General features: G+C 38.7%; 1 protein-coding gene across 1 annotated transcript; it reads left to right on the forward strand.

Moving 5' to 3' along the window:
• Nucleotides 1-412: 412 nt before the first annotated feature.
• On the forward strand, nucleotides 413-6,807 carry OOSP4B (oocyte secreted protein family member 4B; the record flags this gene model as incomplete). Its single annotated transcript, XM_080691743.1, has 4 exons — nucleotides 413-583; nucleotides 1,145-1,242; nucleotides 4,685-4,829; nucleotides 6,748-6,807. 4 exons carry the CDS (start codon nucleotides 413-415, stop codon nucleotides 6,805-6,807), a joined length of 474 nt encoding a protein of 157 aa, XP_080547869.1.
• Nucleotides 6,808-17,667: the final 10,860 nt, after the last annotated feature.

Below are 17,667 nucleotides of genomic sequence, written 5' to 3' on the forward strand. Positions count from 1 at the left end.
AAATACTGGGATTACAAGTGTGCACCACCACACCCGGCTCCAGTCCTGTTTTTACTTTCACTTTTTAAAATTTTGAAATGGTCTCACTAAGTGGTGAGGCTATTCTCTAACCTGTGATCCTCCTGTCTCAGCCTCTCCAGTACTGGGCTTACAGGTGTGTGCCACCACTCCCAGTTTATGATTCCCATTTTATCATGGATCATGAGTAGTGTACCATAATCATGAGTGTACCATAATCCTGCTATTACATGGTACAATGATGGCAGGTTTGTTTCATTCCTACCCTGAATTTCACTTTTAAAGCTGCCAGCACTGTATTTGCATTATAATTTTGTTAGGTTGCATGGTTACATCTCAAGGTAAATATGTGATAGCATAACATTCATGATTTTTTTTTTTAGCAGTGACTTCGATGTGTACCGATGATTGGTTGATAGCCAGAATTAAAAAAAAGCCTTTTAATAATGACACGGAAGTTAGAGTTGATGACATACACCTGGGAAACAACTGTTCGGTGACCAAGACACTCTCATTTAACTACGAGTTTTCTTACCCTGTCCTTGACTGCGGGATCAATAAATTTGTAAGTGCCGTGACGATTTCACCTAAAATGAATTCTGCATTTGTCATCAGGACTACATGGTATCAACGGTTTCTTCTTTAAAAATGTTGAACATAGGTATAGCTCTTGCATGACCCATTTTTACCCAGGGGCCAGGAGCTTGTCTATGGAAAGATAATACTTCAGATGAGGTGTTTTGTGAAGGTTCAAGACTATGACGTATGCTTTCTCAATTTTCCTACTCCCACCTGCTGCCAGGTTTTACTGATTTTCTTTATTCCTATGTGCAGCACATTGTGGAAAGGGACAATATCTTAAAACTATTTTTGTCCAGAGACAAAACTTGTATCATCCTTCCATATGGTTATGGTGATAGAGACAAAAAGGACAAAATGTTTCTTCATATTAAAGTATTATAAAGTGTTTTAATCTTATAAAACATGTCTCACTGTTTCGCTTCCATTACATTAACGTGAAATGCTATATTTTCAGGCTTTTCTGGAAGTTACAGATTCTCTTTAAATGATCAACTCGCCCAAATAACGTAATCCTTCTAGAATTAAAACTCCTGTTCATTTTCAGGTGTTCCAAGGCTATGATGTTTTCATATTTTCTGAGATTCATTACAGACCAACGACGGATGTTGCCCCAAAATTCCAGGTGGTTTGCTTTGTAAAAAGGTATGTGTAGCCAGTTGTCCCCCCCCCCCCACATTTTAAAATTTATCCTTTACTTGATGTTTCTGTAGGGAATACAGCTATTAAAACTAAAATTTCTAAAATTCCCTAATTCTTACTAAGGAAAAATTTCAAATGTACCAAAGAGTCTAAAGGATTTTATAGTGGATCCTCAGGTAGCTATCACTCAGAGTCTACCATTTTGCTAAACTTTATCACACTTCCCTATCCATCATGTTTTTTTTTTTTTTTTGAGGCTTTGGGAATGGAACCAAGGGGTATTTGACCTCCGAGCTACACCCCCTGCCCTGTTTTTAATCTTCATTTTGAAACAGGATCTCACTAAGTTGCAGAGGGCCTCACTAAGTAGCTGAGGGTGTCCACGGACCACGATCCTCTGGTCTCAGCCTCCTGAATGCTGGGATTACAAGTGTGTGTCGCCACGCCCAGCTTTCCATCAGTTTTTTGATGAGTTTTCATTTGAAAGCATCAATGTATTTTTCTCTTAGAACTCCATGTATATAATATGATATAATTTCTTTCTTTTTTTTTTTTTTGGTGTGGTACTGGGTCTCTCTAGGTTGCTGAGTCTTGCTACATTGCTGAGGCTGGTCTCAAACCTGTTATCTTTCTGCGTCAGCCTCCCAAGTATTGGGATTACAGGTGTGCACCACCATGCCCAGCTTCAAGGTTATTTCTTCAAGAAAAAATGTGCATACAGTTAATATAAATTACAAGAGTATAAGAATTTGTTTATTAAACTTAGTTATATGTTTAACACAAAACCCTATCAACACATATAAAACTGACTACTGCAGAAAGTTAACTCTTTGGTACATCTCACTGCTCCACAAACCCTTCTGCATCTGGCTTCTCTCATCCAGCATGATGTTTGAGATTCATTCCCATTGTTTATTTCAGTAACTTGTTCTTTTACACTGCTGAGTGGTATTCTATTGTGTGTTATTTTAATGAAGACTTGTGCTTCTTGGCCTTTGGCATTTATAAATAAATCTGCCATGACCATCTTTTTTTGCAAGACTCTGCAGGTTTATGCTTTTCCTTGTGTGAACACTTAGGAGTAGAAAGGCTTGATCATGGGGAAAAAAGGGTCTGCTTAGTTTTGTAAGACACGGTGAACATCTTCCTAAATTAGGTGTTGTGTTCATACTAACACTGTTACGGCCTGATAGGAGAGCTCAGTGGGTTTTACCAGGTGGTGATGTTGTTAGACTTCAGATTCAAGTATCTCAGGTTTAATTTGTATTTCCATGATGACTATTTAGTGCTCATTGGCCATTTTTCTGTCTTATAAACTGTCTTTTGTCCATTTTTATTATATCATCTATCTTATTGAGTTGTTCATCACATGTCTTGAATACCAGGCCCTTGCTAGATATTTTGTGAATATTTTACTCCAGTTCTGAAATTATTATCTTAATTGTGTTTTTTGATTAGAAATCTTTAATTTTGAACTTTAATTGATAGGTTCTTCATTTTATGGCTATTACTTAGTTTGGTTTTAAAATTCTTGCATTCTACCAGGTCTTTTATTTTCTTAAATTTCTATGGCTTTAGATTTATTTACATCTATAATCATCTGAACTTAACTTTTATATATGTTATAATGCAGGTCAAGTTTCTTCTCTTTCTTTATGGATATTCTATTAACACAACACCCTTGAATTTTAACAACTTTCTGTTTTCTCTTGGATTTCATTGACTCTTCTGTTAAATTCATGACCATATATATGTGGATTCTCTGAATTGTCTTTAAATCCTGTAAATCTACTTGATTTTTTTTTCAGGATTATGCTCCTGACTAAGTCAATTTAAAACTCAGAAATATCATTTTTAGCTATTCAGGATATTTTCACATAAATTTTCATTTTATCCTATTTCCTGATAGGTAGAAAATAGCAGGCAAAAATTAGGGCACCAGGAAAGGACTAACTTGAAATCAGTGTTATTATTTTTTTAATCCCATGTTCTTCACACCTCGAGTCATCTCTCAACCTGTGATGTAGCCAGTAGTCACATTTACATTTAAATTAAATACAACTAAAAATTCTTTAGTTGCAGTAGTTATTTTTCAAGTGTTCAATGACAGCATGTGACTAGGGGTAACATCATAAGTCAGTGCAGAACTAGAGCACTGCATCTAAATTAGAGCGCTCCATTTAAATTAGAGCACTGCATTTAAATTAGAGTGCTCCATTTAAATTAGAGCACTCCATTTATCATAGAAAATACTATGGGACTGTGTTGCTACGTCAGAATAAACCTAATCGTTAGCTAGGCAGTAGCTAATGGTTGATCATAAACACTTAAATTTTTCTTGAAGTGTCCCTGAAATTGAAATAACATTTTACCAAGTTCTTTTTTTTTTCAGTATTGGGGATGGAACCCAGGGGCATTCTACCTCCAAGCTACACTCCTGGTCCTATTTTTTTAGTCTGTATATTTTTTGAAACAGAGTCTCACTGAGTTGCAAGGGGTCTCGCTAAGTAGCTGAGGCTGTCTGCGAACTGCCATCCTCCAGTCTCTGCCTCCCGAATGCTGGGATTACAAGCATGCTGCCACCATGCCCGGCTACGTTCTGTATTTCTAAATTAACATTTATTGATGTATTGTAATTGTATATCATAGTGAGATTCATAATAATACATTTACATTTACACACAACACTGGTCTGTTTCCTTCCCCGTATCTACCCTTTCTCTCCCTTCTTTCTTCCCTGTTTCCTTTGCACTTTAATGGTCTCTTCTCTTCATGATGTCCTGTTTCTTTCCTATTTTTCTCTCTGGCTTCCACAGAGGGGAGAAAACCCGTGACCCTTGACTTTGAGTATGGCTGATCTCAGTATGATGCTCTACTTGATGGCTGAGCAAAACTCCATTGTATATACCTTTTGATACCAGTTGTCTTTTTATCATGGGATAGTAGAGATGGAGATAAACGTAAGGTGATTTGAGGGGTGGGTAATGAGAAGGTGACGGGAGAGAAGGAACACCACTGAACACTTCCCATGTCCCCGGTACTGCAAGGACAGCTTTCTAAAAACATCTCCTTTAACCTTAATTCTGTAAACCATGAACTACAACTTCATTCCTCATTGATGAAGGCACCAGGACACATGGTTATTATATGATTTGCCAAATGGCAAGATAATACATGTCACGATCTGACACTCTTTGATGGATACCAAATATTACCTAGAACCTCTGCAAACCTGTTCTTTAGAGTTCTCGAGAAATGGGACATTGGGCTTCAGTCTTGAGCCAGAGCCTAAATTCTCAATTTTGAAATCAAGAATGAGCTCCTCCCCACCAAGTCGGTTACTGTAAGTATTTTATTAATGCTGACATAAACTTGACTAATATGCTTTTCCCACAAAGGTATTTGTGATGTAGAACACCCCCTCCCCCATTTGCTTCATTCTTAGGCTCAGATTCACATCTCTGATGCCTTTTGGAACAGATGGCTATGAGGCCAGCTCCTTAGGAGAGAGAGACGGAGAAACAAAAGAACAGTTATGGGCTTCCCTGCAGAGTGAAAGCTGTGAACAGAGGCTTAGTGGCTACAATGAGGTGAGACTGTTTAGCTCATCCACCATTTCATGGTTAACAGTAGAAAGAAACCAAACTACCAAACTAATGCATGTGTATCTATGTTCATAGCTGCACAATTCACCATAGCCAAACTATGGAACCAGCCAAGGTGTCCATCAACAGATGAATGGATTACAAAACTGTGGGATATGTACACAATGGAATTTTCTCAGCCATCAAAAAAAAAAAAAAAACTCAATTACTTCATTTTCAGGGAAATGGATGGAACTGGAGGACATTATGCTAAGTGAGATTAGTCAGTCACAAAAAATAAGAAACAGATGCCTTCCCTAATATGTGAGAGTTAGGGAGAAAAGAGGAGCAAACAAGACAACCTAAAGGAGGAGAAAGGAGGGGGGAAGAGGAAAATCTCTAAAACACACAATGTACTTAAACACATCGAAGTCAATCACTAAGCCAAGCAAGGGAGGGAGGGACGGGGAGGGAATGGGGTGGGATTTGGGTAGGGGTTAAATCAGTGATGAGTACATGTTTGTATACACAAGTTTTTTACCCCAATAAGTTGTATGAATATAATGCACCAAAAATAAAATTAAAAAAAATAAAGTGAACCAAGACTAGCACAGATTAAAAAAAAAAACTCATTAAATGTCATTTCAAAGAAGAAAATAACGTAAATCCCTACTTGAATACTGTGTATTTAAATTTCTCAAGTCTTAAAGTGAACCCTGTTGACCTGAATGTCTTTTCTATACTGTATTTGAATGCAGTCACCTCTCTTTTATTACATAGATACAAACACGAATAGGTTCCATACTGATCAATGTCCTTGGCTTTTATCACATACTAAATTGCTTAGTTTTCATATTTGATAAAGTAAAAGTTATTATAGAGAGCCCAGGCCAGGTCTCCAATTTCATACTAATTTTTTGAGTATTGACAAATACAAGTATAAAGATATTCATGTATAGGCCGGGCGTGGTGGTGCACGCTTGTAATCCCCACGCTTGGGAGGCAGAGACAGGAGGATCGCGCAGGTTCGAAGCCAGCCGTGCGCGTTGGCTTATGAGACCCTGTTTCCAAATAAAAATGTAGAAAAATAGGTCTGGGAGTGTAGCCCGGAGGTAGAAGGGCTTCCAGGAACCCCACCAAAAAAAAAAAAAAAGATATTCATGTATAAATATAAGATAACATAAGTAACAGTGGTAGGGAAACAGGTCAGCTTGACTTGAAAACATAAAGGAATTTTCTATATTAATTCTTTTCCTAAAAATGCCTTCAGAGAAATACCTTTCTTTCTCTTTTTTTTTTTTTTTTTTTTTTTTTTTTTGGTGGTACTGGGGTTCCTGGAAGCCCTTCTACCTCCGGTATACACTCCCACGGGCTACACTCCCAGACCTATTTTTTAACATTTTTATGTGGAAACAGAGTCTCTTAAGCCAGCGAGGCTGGCTCCGAACCAGCGCGATCCTCCTGTCTCCGCCTCCCAAACGCGGGGATTACAAGCGTGCGCCACCACGCCCGGCAGAAATACCTTTCTTAATGAAGATCTTTTTCTGAGTTGTTTTTAAAAAATGTCACAAAACTTGTGTATGGAAACAATGGCTTTGAAATTGGCATTTTACAAGGAAATTATCTTTGTTCTAGGGATCTGAGAGTCACTTAAAATCAAATTCAAGATGTACGGTATAAATACTTAATGTCATGAGTCTCAGAAAAAGTGGTTTAGCCAATACTCAGGTGCTATTTTCTTTAAATAGCATTATTTAGTTTATGTAGGTGATATAGTTGGGTAATAAAGTAGATTACATTGAAAGGTATAAATCTGATTCTTTATATTGCTTCCAGCTGAGCATCCATGAGTTTTCTGAGTAAGTTATTAGGTAAGAGTTATATGTAAGCAACTTCTAATTGCATTTTCCCCTGTATCCTGCAGGAACACGTATTCAAATATCCCAAGGCCAACAATGCCTGTATAATTCCCTCTCCTCCCTGAGATACAGGAGCAAGCGGCACACACTTAACTGGGACCTAGAATGAGGAGCAACATATGATACCCGCTTAAATGGATTCTGATATCTAAACATTTTGAATGAGTTAATTAAAAGTAAAATTGGCATTATAACTTAGTTTTAATGGTAATAGTTTTCATTTGGGTTGGTATATTTCTGGGTAGGTTATTGGCATCTTTATTTTTCTTTATTAAATAAGTTTCCCTTCAAAACAAAGAGTTTAGGCACTTATTTGTGCTCAAGTAAGATAACTATGATTTCTTTTGGATCTATTAAACTCACTTTAATAAAACTTTGGCCAAGATTATCCATGAATTCCATGTTGGTAAGTTTAATAATTGGTTCTCAGTCTTTATCTTTCTGGCAATACTGGACACAATTGATTCTTAGAAAAGCTTCCCAAATCTAACTTCCATGATGTACCATCCCTCCTCAGTGACCACTGTCTTTATCTTCTCTCTCTTCCAACTAAATGGGGTTTATAGGACTCAGTCATTGGATGGCTCTTCTTGTCTGTCACCTTCTTTGACAGGTCATTCAATATAATTTCTTTAACTGACATCTGTTTGCTGGTGAATTCAAGTTACATCCTCAGCTTGGACTTCCCTCTGAAATATAGACTCAGCTATCCATTTTCCTGAACAACGTATCCACACGGCTGCTCTAACTGTCTGGTACACTCATGTCCATCTCTTGGAGATGGGTGATGTTTGATTAGAAACTCGCACACGGGCAAGGAGAAGGCTGCTTTCCACTTTAACTTTATTGATAATATAGCTATTATATAAGCAATTAGAGGTCTGACCGTTATTACAACAAAGAAGTCTTTCTGTGTAGAGATAAAAGTAACTTCATGGGAAAATCCTGGGGGAAGAGGACCTAAGATAAGTTTCACATGATAATCTACAAGGACACCTGCAGTTTTTCTGCCAGGCAGAACTTTGAGTCATGGGGCGAGGCTCCAAGTTTCACTAAGTTCTGTCCTTGGGATATTTCAAGCTGTGCTCAAGGCCAGCCTTGGTTCTCAGAGTTTAGGAACCAGCCTGTCAGAAAACACATTATGGGAACTGGAATTGGATAAGGGATAACTGGGTGATAGTGCATGTATGCCTCTACCATCTTACACCCCATTAAGATGTACGACTACAACGCACCAATAAGAAATTAAAACACATGTCAGTGTCCCTTCAGCTATTTAATAGAACACTTACTATAATATATGTAATATATATAATATGTATATATGGATTATGCTTCTATGTTTCATTTCCCATTCCAAATCTCCACCTTTAGTTTTCCCTATCTCTTAAAAACTTAGTTTTGTCTTTTGTACATTTGTAATAGTCTATTATTTTTGTTATAATAAAAGTTGCCACCTTAACCATTTTAAGTGTGCAGTTCAGCAGTGGCTAGTACATTCACAATGCATAAACATTCACAATGTTGTGCAACCAACCTCCAGAATTCACTCATCTTGATTGATATCAATCAATCATCTGGATTATCACATCTGCTTATGAGAATGTGGTGTTGGAAATGGACTTTATTATATAACACAAGGAAGCCATGTGTTTGGCCAGTTGTCCCTCAGAATCCGTGGAGAGGTTATTCCAGGACCCCTTGCAGATACCATTTTCTGTGGCTGCTCAAGTCTCTTGTATAAAATGGTGTACTTGTATACAACCTACACCTCTCCTTCAGCATGCTTTATCATCTCTAGGTTACATATAACACCTAATGCCATAAAAATGTTACATAAGTAGTTGTAATATTGTTTAGAAAGTGACACTAAAAGAACCTGTACGTGTTGAGTACATCTGCAAGTCTTTAAGTCTTTCAAATATTTCAGTTCCACAGTAGGTTGAATTCACAGATGCAGAACCCACAGATATGGAGCAATGACTACTCAGTTGAAAGATTGTATGGCTGAAAATATAATTCAGATATGATTCAAAACAATAGTAGGCACTCAATTCAGACTTAATTTCATTTACTGTTAGCCTTTGATTTCTAAGTTTCTTAAACTACACAGTCACATTCATGTCATGACTGACTCTTGTAGAATATAAAAAAAATATTTATCTGGGTCTTAATATTTCTGCTTCCAGACTCAATATTTCCATATGATGATGATATTGGCCTTTTTTGTTTTAAAAAAATATTATCCGGCCTTTCATCCAGGTCAGTCATCAATGAATTTTCTTCTACAATGATGGTTCTACAAGGCCCAAAGGATAAAACAAATGAATGAATATATGTTCATTACACATATAGTTATATGTACAAAATGTTATCTTGTCATAAAATAATTATATGGTTTGAAATTACTGAAGTAACTGAAATATTAATTTAGGAATTATCAACAGAGTTGGATTTTTGGGTTTTCTGATACCATGAAAATTGGTTTGCCTATGGGCCCATCTCTCCTAGAGATCTAAGTTCCTCACCAAGTCTCTTTATCCTTTCTACGATTATTCCTGACAAATCCATACCAATGAAGAAAGAGTATCTTTTTATTTCAAATAGATATGATTTAGGCTATTTATTTTTTGAGGGGCCAGTGGGGATTGAGCCTCAGCCCTATTTTTATTTTTATTTGGAAACAGGGTCTCACTAGATTGATGCGTTTCACTACATGCTGAAGCTGTCCTTGAACCTGTGATCCTCCTGTCTCAGTCTCCCAAATACTGGGATTACAAGTGTGTGCCACTATTCCTAGCTGGCTGTTTGGATATTCAATAGGAACTTAAGACATCTGAACATTATCTAGTAAGGCAGTTTCCTACAGCTTTCTATTTAGTGGAACTATTGTATACCATGCCAGCCTCTCAGATGATTTTAATAGTCCTTGCAAATCATTATTAAATGATGCTTTTCAGCCAGGTGTGGTGGCGCACACTTGTGATCCCAGAATTTGGGAGGCTGAGACAGGAGGATCGCAGTTCACGGCCAGCATCGGCTACTTAGTGAGGCCCTCTGCAACTCAGTGAGACCTTGTTTCAAAATAACGAATAAAAAGTAGGGCCGGGGGTGTAGCTCAGAGGTAGAATTCCTGGGTTCCATCCCCAGTACTCCAAAAACAAAGTCCCCCCCTCCATATGCCTCCTACAACATCAATGTGATCAGGAGAGCCTGTGTCTTTAGGTAGTTGACACTACCTAAACGTTCCTCAGGAGCCACCCAAATGAGGATGAAATTGATGGCAGCTGAGCTTGGGATGCCAAATGAAGCCATTTATGCCGGCCCCACTCCCCATTCCCGAGTGGCACTGTGCGGGAGGGCTGCCCAGATGAAGGTCTCTGAGGCATTAGAGGTTGTGGCTTTCCTTGCCGTCTTGATGTGGCCCCGTGCTGAGAACATCCATGGTAAATGACCATCTAGAGAAGACTTCCTTGGAGGGATTATTGTAATGACTGCTTCCCACGCGGGCACTCCCCTCCCCGCAGAGATTTCATTGTATTTTATTGGTGCATTGTAGTCATACATCTTAATTGGGTACAAGATGGTGGGGACACACATCACTCATCTAGCCCTTCCCCAATTCCCACCCCATTCCCTCCCCATCCCTCCTTCTCATGTTGGGCTTAGTGATTGACTGATGTTTGTACATCATGTACATTAGAAAACTTCCCTCTTCCTCCCTCCCAGCCCCCTCAGGTCACCTTATTTGCTGGTCTATGGTTTCTCCTTCTTCGCCTAGAGTTCCTCCTATGACCCTTTTTCTCCCTAGCTTCTGGATATTAGGGAGAGCATCCAATTTTCTTATCTTCTGGAAGAGAAAGACTGAGGGCATCTGGACTTGTGTCAATATACTGAGGACACATTTTAAAAATATTCTGTTTTTCGTCGGGCATGGTGGCGTACGCTTGCAATCCCTGCGCTTGGGAGGCTGAGACAGGAGGATCGCGCAGGTTCGAAGCCAGCCGCACGCGCTGGCTTAAGAGACCCTATTTCCAAATAAAAATATAAAATAGTTCTGGGAGTGTAGCCCAGAGGTAGAAGGGTTTCCAGGAACCCCAGTACCACCAAAAAAAAAAAAAAAAAAAAAGTTATTCTGCTTTTCACTCGTGTCAAATTTATTAAGGGCTCTACATAACTAACGGGATAAAGCTAAATCAAGCTTGTGCTCTTTCTCTCTCTCTCTCTCTCTCTCTCTCTCTCTCTCTCTCTCTCTCTCTCTCTCTCTTTCTCTCTTTCTCTCTTTCTCTCTTTCTCTTCTCTCTTTCTCTCTCTCTCTCTCCCCCTCCCTCCCTCCCCCCCTCTCTCCTCTCTCTCTCTCTTTCTCTCTTTCTCTCTCTCTCTCTCTCTCTCTCCCCCTCCCTCCTTCCCCCCCTCTCTCCTCTCTCTCTCTCTCTCTCTCTCTCTCTCTCTCTCTCTCTCTCTCTCTCTCTCTCTCGGTACTAGGGATGAAATCTAGGGGTATTGTACCTCCGAACTACACCCCCAGCCTATTTTTTGGTCTATTTTAAATTTTTGAAACAGGGTCTCGCTGAGTTGCGAAGGGCCTCGCTAAGTAGCTGAGGCTGTCCTGGAATTGTGATCCTTTCTGGGATTACAAGTGTGCGCCACCACGCCCTGCTAAGCTTGTGTTCTTTGAGGAGATTCCAAGGTATCTTTTCTACTTTACTTGGAATTCAACTGCGTTTCAGCTTTAAGACCAAACTAAATGTCATCTACTTTAAGGCAGTATTTAAGTGTTGCTTTTTTGTGTTTTTTGTGTTTTTTTTTTTAACTAAATAAAGTAGAGATATCTATTTCCTTGAAACGTGGTCATTTTGGAATCAGTATATGAAGTTTTTATTCATTAGGCCTGGAAGCTTTTTATGAACAACAACCAAATGTAACTCCTGTATATTTACACTTTATATATATATATATATATATATATATATATATATATATATATTTTGGTGCTAGGGTTTGAATCTGGGGGATTCTATCTTTGAGTTACACCTTCAGCCCTATTTAAAATTTTTTTTTTTTTTGTGGTACTGGGGATGAAACCCAGGGGCATTCTACCTCTGAGCTACACTCCCAGCCCTATTTTTTTTATTCTTTATTTTGAAACAGAATCTCACTGAGTTTGAAAGGGCCTCACTAAGTAGCTGAGGCTGACCACAAACAGTGATCCTCCTGTCTCAGCCTCCCAAAATGCCGGGATTGCAAGCATGCACCATCACACCTGGCTCTATTTTTTTTTTAATTTTTATTTAGAAATAGGGTCTCACTAAGTTGTGAAGGGCCTCACTAAGCAATTGAGACTGTGCTCCTTCTCTCTCAGCCTCCCAAATCTTTCCATTTTAAGATGAATTGTTTAGAATGGCTAGCTTAGTGCAGCTCATCAGATAGCAGTGAACTACTGAAATTGACAGCACACACGTAGAGACGGGTACGTCCTGGCTGTGGGAGGTGGGGTGAGAAGGGTGCTCAGGCCCTGCTTCTAGTGTGGGCAAGGGAAATGATCCCTCAGGTAATGGATCTGCAGCTGTGTGTCCTGAGGCTTTATCTCAAATAATTGTTCAGCTGTTTGAGATACCACAGGATGTCAAGCTGAAACTTAACTACGGAATCAGGATGAACAGGAGTAGTGGAGTCAGAAGCACGGTCTTCTTGGACGTTTGTATCCTCTTCTCTTTTGGAATCCATCTTTCAGATGTTGAGACTTCCTGATCATCTTGCTTAGGTGATGTTAGAACAGTATCTCACACACACAAGGAGGTGTGATTTGGAGGTTACCATCTGTGATGTACGACACCTGCCTTTTCTTATCTCCTTGATGATGGTTTATCTATAAAGGCTGTAAGGACTTTGAGGCACCAATGCTGCTGGAGGTCTCTGCCACCACTTGCTCCTTAATCTAATCTATTTTTCATGCTGGGAAGACTCCACTCTTCCAAGTGAATCCACTGAAAATGTGGCTGTTCTTGGATTTCTGAAGATTTCAGTGCAGACGATAAGCATGGGCTTCTATCTGAGGCAGTCAATTTTCTTTCTTTGCACTCTTCCCTCTTCTGGCTGAGAATGTTTCTAGTTCTGGCTGCTCTAGATATGGATTCCTCTCCACCTGCACCGCCCTTTTTCCTTCTCCCTCTCCACAAAGTGTCCTGGGAATACATCACTCCTAAGGCATTGCAGTTTCTCATCCTTCTATGTATCATTAGATCAGTCACCCTTTAGGGAATCCAGTTTCTAAAGAAAGCAAGGGGCTATTATGTTTTTCCTTATTCTTGCAGGGTTTTATTTCCTTATAAGATAAAGTCTTATTTATAAAAGTAATAAAGTTATTTGGGGCCTAATTAGGCAGATATTTTGGAAAATGATGGTAATACAAAAACTTTTCATAGGCTATTTGTGTGTGTATGTGTGTGTGTATAGGGAGAATGCTGGGGGTTGAACATAAAGGCATCATGCCTCTGAGATCTCTCCCAGATCTTTTTAATTTTTTTTTTTTTTGTTTGGAAACTGGATCTTGCTGAAAGTCTCACTAAATTGTTGAGGTTGGCCCTGAACCTGCGCTCCTCCTGTCCCAGCTTCCTATTCTTTAAGCCCTGGCTGTGCTTGCCAGAGAAAGACATGCCTCTTAATCATTACAAAGTACACACTTAAATGTTCTTTGAGCTCTTTCTTAGACACACCTCTAACATTTTCTCATCTGGTTCTTTCCACAGTAAAAATAAATTGTTCTATGGACTGGGTGATGGTCTCAGTTAGCCCATGTGATTCCAAAAGCAATCTGTATATATTCGCTGAAGAATTATTTCTGGGACTGGGCTGCCCTGTGACCAAGATACAAACATATGCATATGATTTCATATACCCTGTTCATGACTGTGGCATCAGGACAAAAGTAAGAACAGTGAATTTTTTAAAATAAAAATGCTATTTTTGTCTTTATACCTAATGTTAAAATTACTCTGTGTGTGTGTGTGTGTGTGTGTGTGTTATAGGGAATTGCACCAGGGCTGTTCTACCATTGAGCTACAACCCAGCCTTATTTTATTTTAAAATAGGGTCTTACTAAGTTGCTAAGCCTTGCCTTTAACCTGCAGCCTTCATTTCTCGGCCTCTCAAAGTACTGGAATTAGAGGTGTGTGCCATTATACCTGACTTACTGTCCTCCCTCCCCCTTTTAACTATTTTTGCTCCCGGTTGTTGTAGTTTATAGAGAGATGACAGCAAAATTCCTCACTTGTCCTCACTGAATATTACAGATGGACTGTAAGTCCTCTTCAGACTACTCTGTCCCACTAACATTTAGCAGACAGTTTTAAAGTTCACTCTGTGCTCCTAATGTACGAGGCCATTGATTTCGGCAAGCCATCGTGTATTTAGTTATTCAGTGTTAGGTCGCCTGAAAATCCCACGCTTCAGGAAGATGTATGTGGCTATGGGGAGTGGATTCTCACTGGACTCAAATGGCTATTTGGCCAAGAACAAATATTAAATGCTTTTTACATTCTGGAATATTCTCTTCTTGTAGATTGCCCGGTTTAAACAATTTGTACTCATCCTACACTAATATTTTAGGTCAATAATCAATTAAATTAGTCACCTCTGAGCAACCTATTATCTCTGTTTTAGAAATCAGGAAGCTGGTGTTTCAGAGGTGCCTTATCAATTTACCCAGGGACGCTCAGCTGGCTGGTAGAAGATGCCAAACGATTACCTTCCAAAACGTGTGCTTTAAACTGCTCTGTTATTTGACTTCTAAATCATCTTTTTTTTTTTTTTTTTTTTTTTTTTTTTGGTGGTACTGGGGTTCCTGGAAGCCCTTCTACCTCCGGGCTACACTCCCAGACCTATTTTATATTTTTGAAACAGGGTCTCTTACGCCAGCGCGGCTGGCCTTGAACCTGCGCGATCCTCCTGTCTCCGCCTCCCAAGTGCGGGGATTACAAGTGTGCGCCACCACGCCCGGCTAAATCATCTTTTTAAAAGACAGTCATTGAAACCCTTTTCATTCATAATCCATAAATCTAGCTCTAAGCGGCAGTTTAAGTTTGCTCCTCGGTATCACGATTACGATTCCCCTACCTGAAGGCACTTCCAGTCCCTACGAGAGAACCCGCCTCTGCCGTCCTAGGGAGACGTCAGGCCTTCATTTGTACCCAAGAGCGACAGTGGCCTTTTCTGAGATCTTTAACATTTTCGGCCCGAGGTTCACAGGTGTGTATGCTTCCTCTGTTGCTAGAAACAACTTCTACGTAAACTGTGCGCTCTCCTAGGTGGTCTCAGAGGACACTCTCCTTGTGAAAACCGAGCTGTATTTTATTCCGAGGGATAGTAGCTCTGATTCTAAGACGTTCCCACTGGAGTGTCTGGCCTCCAGGTGAGTCTCCCCCCCACACACCACACACGCCTCTGACATGCTTAAACTGCATCTTTTCTTACCAGAAGCTTCTGCAGAGATAGAGAAACTATACGATGATTCACCATTAGTATATTTTATTAAAAACCTTCTAGAATAAACTGTAGTAAAGTTTATTTCTTGGAGGTAGCATTAAGAGTTTTAGAATATCACACACACATACACACACAAAGAAAATTATAAATATCTCCTCATTCAAGTTATCTTGGTAACCAAGTTACTAAGTTGCCTTAGTTACCTTGGTAACCAAGTTAACCAAGGCTCAAAGGCCATGTTTTAAAAAGTGAAATGATAAGCTGGGCGTGGTGGTGTACACTTGTAATCCCAGTACTTGGGAAGCTAAGATGGGGGAGCGCAGGTTTACGGCCAGCCTTAGCTACTTAGTGAGGCCCTCTGCAACTTAGTGAGACCCTGTTTCAAAATAAAGAATAAAAAATGGGCTAGGAGTGTAGCTTGAAGGTAGAATGTTCCTGGGTTCCACTCCCAGTACCCCTCCCACACACACACAAAAGTGAAAAGAAGTCACAATTGGAGAAGATACTTGCAAGTTATAAATCAACAAATCAATTAGAGAACAACACCTTTTATTCCTAAGTATGTATTAGAAAAGAAATATACATGGGATACTATAGAAATACAATTTTAAGGGCCAAATATTTTAAAGAGAGATTGTAAATGTTAAATTTTTCTATACATTGATTAGTTATATATGAATTAAGTAAAAATAAAATACCTCATTTTCACTGATATATGCTATGTACATAAACACTTAAAAATCATGGTTATGAACATAGATACACATGTTTCACTATAATATTCTGACTTCAATTCCTTTGGAAAGATACCAAGGAGTGGCGTAGCTGGGTCGAATGGTAGTTTCATTTCCAGTCTTCAGAGGAATCTCCGCACTTATCTCCATAACAGCCATAGTAATTTGCAATCCCACTAATAGCATAAGGGTTCTTCTTTCTCCACATCCTCGCCAGCATTTATTATTGATGTATTCTTGATGATTCCATGCTAACTGGAGTGAGGTGGAATAGCATGGTCCCTTTGATTTGCTTTTCTTTGATTGCTAATGACACTGAACATTTTTCATGTATTTATTGACTATTTGTATTTCTTCTTTTGAGAAGTGTCTATTCAGTTATATTGCCCTACTTGGGATTATTTGTTTTTATAATACTGAGATTTAATTCAAATTGTTTTATATGCAACTTTCAAGAGTTAGTGTTTTAATTAATATCCCATTCAAGACCTTCCAAATTTGATTTAAACATCTCTGGTGTTAACATGTGTATATATGTCATGTAGCCTTATTTCCCTCAAAGTAGCATTTATAAAAATATTTTAAACTCACATGAACTTTGAGACTAAATGAGATAGCATCCTGGTGCACTTTATACTATTTCACCAAAATATTGACATCGAGTGTTATAAATCTTGAAATCACAGAAAAAATTATAACCTTTTGATACATGAAAGTAGTTGACATCAAAAAAAGAATCTAGAGCTCAGAGCAAATACTTGCTCTGAGCTTAGCATAGTAGTTTAACATAATTGGAGTACTTTGGGGGACACAATTAGAATTTATTGTGGTAAAATATACATAAAGTGAAATTTACTGTTCAAACCATCTTTAAGTGTACATTCTGTAGCATTAAATACATGAATGCTGTTAATACTCAACTTTAGCTTATTGTTATAAAGCAAAAATGGGGATAAAGGCTTTAATGATACTCTGGGAAGTAGCTGAGCCTCAAATAGAAATCAAACCTTAATTCAGTCTGTTGTATACAAATATATATAACATGTTTGTTATTTAGACTGTCTTCATTCAGTCTATTATATATACACATATTTCTATAGACATGCATATATGTATGTCTAAGTATGTACATATATGCATCCCTATATATGTGTATATATATTCATTTCTATGGTACACTAAGTGCTTAGAGTAAAGTTCTACTCAGAGCCTCTTCACTGGCTATCAGATTGGTAGTGATAGATGGAAATCCCTATTTTGACATGATCACTATATTGTTTGCTGCTTACCTTTCTTAGGAAACAAAATGAAGACTCATCAGACAAGGGGATATGATCAGGCCTTGCCCCACACACTCATTCACACACAGGCGCTCACTCAGGCTACTCTGGGTCCTTGAAGCTCTTAGTGGCTTTTACTTGCTGTTTTTACAGTTGGCCAAGTCTGTTTTCTTGAGCACTTTGGTCCTTTATTAACTCAAGCATTACAACTCATTGGAGACAATTTATCTTTCTATCCAGCATCTGATCTAGAATTTTTTTTTTTTTGGTGGTACTGGGGATTGAACCCAGGGACATTCTACCCCATAGTTACACCTACAGTACTATTTTTTATATTCTTTATTTTGGAACAGGGTGTCACTAAGTGGCAGAAGGCCTCACTAAGTAGCAGAGGCTAGTCTTGAACCTGAGATCCTCCTGTCTCAGC

Source organism: Muscardinus avellanarius (genome assembly GCF_963383645.1).
Source record: "Muscardinus avellanarius genome assembly, chromosome: 1".
Taxonomy (NCBI): domain Eukaryota; kingdom Metazoa; phylum Chordata; class Mammalia; order Rodentia; family Gliridae; genus Muscardinus; species Muscardinus avellanarius.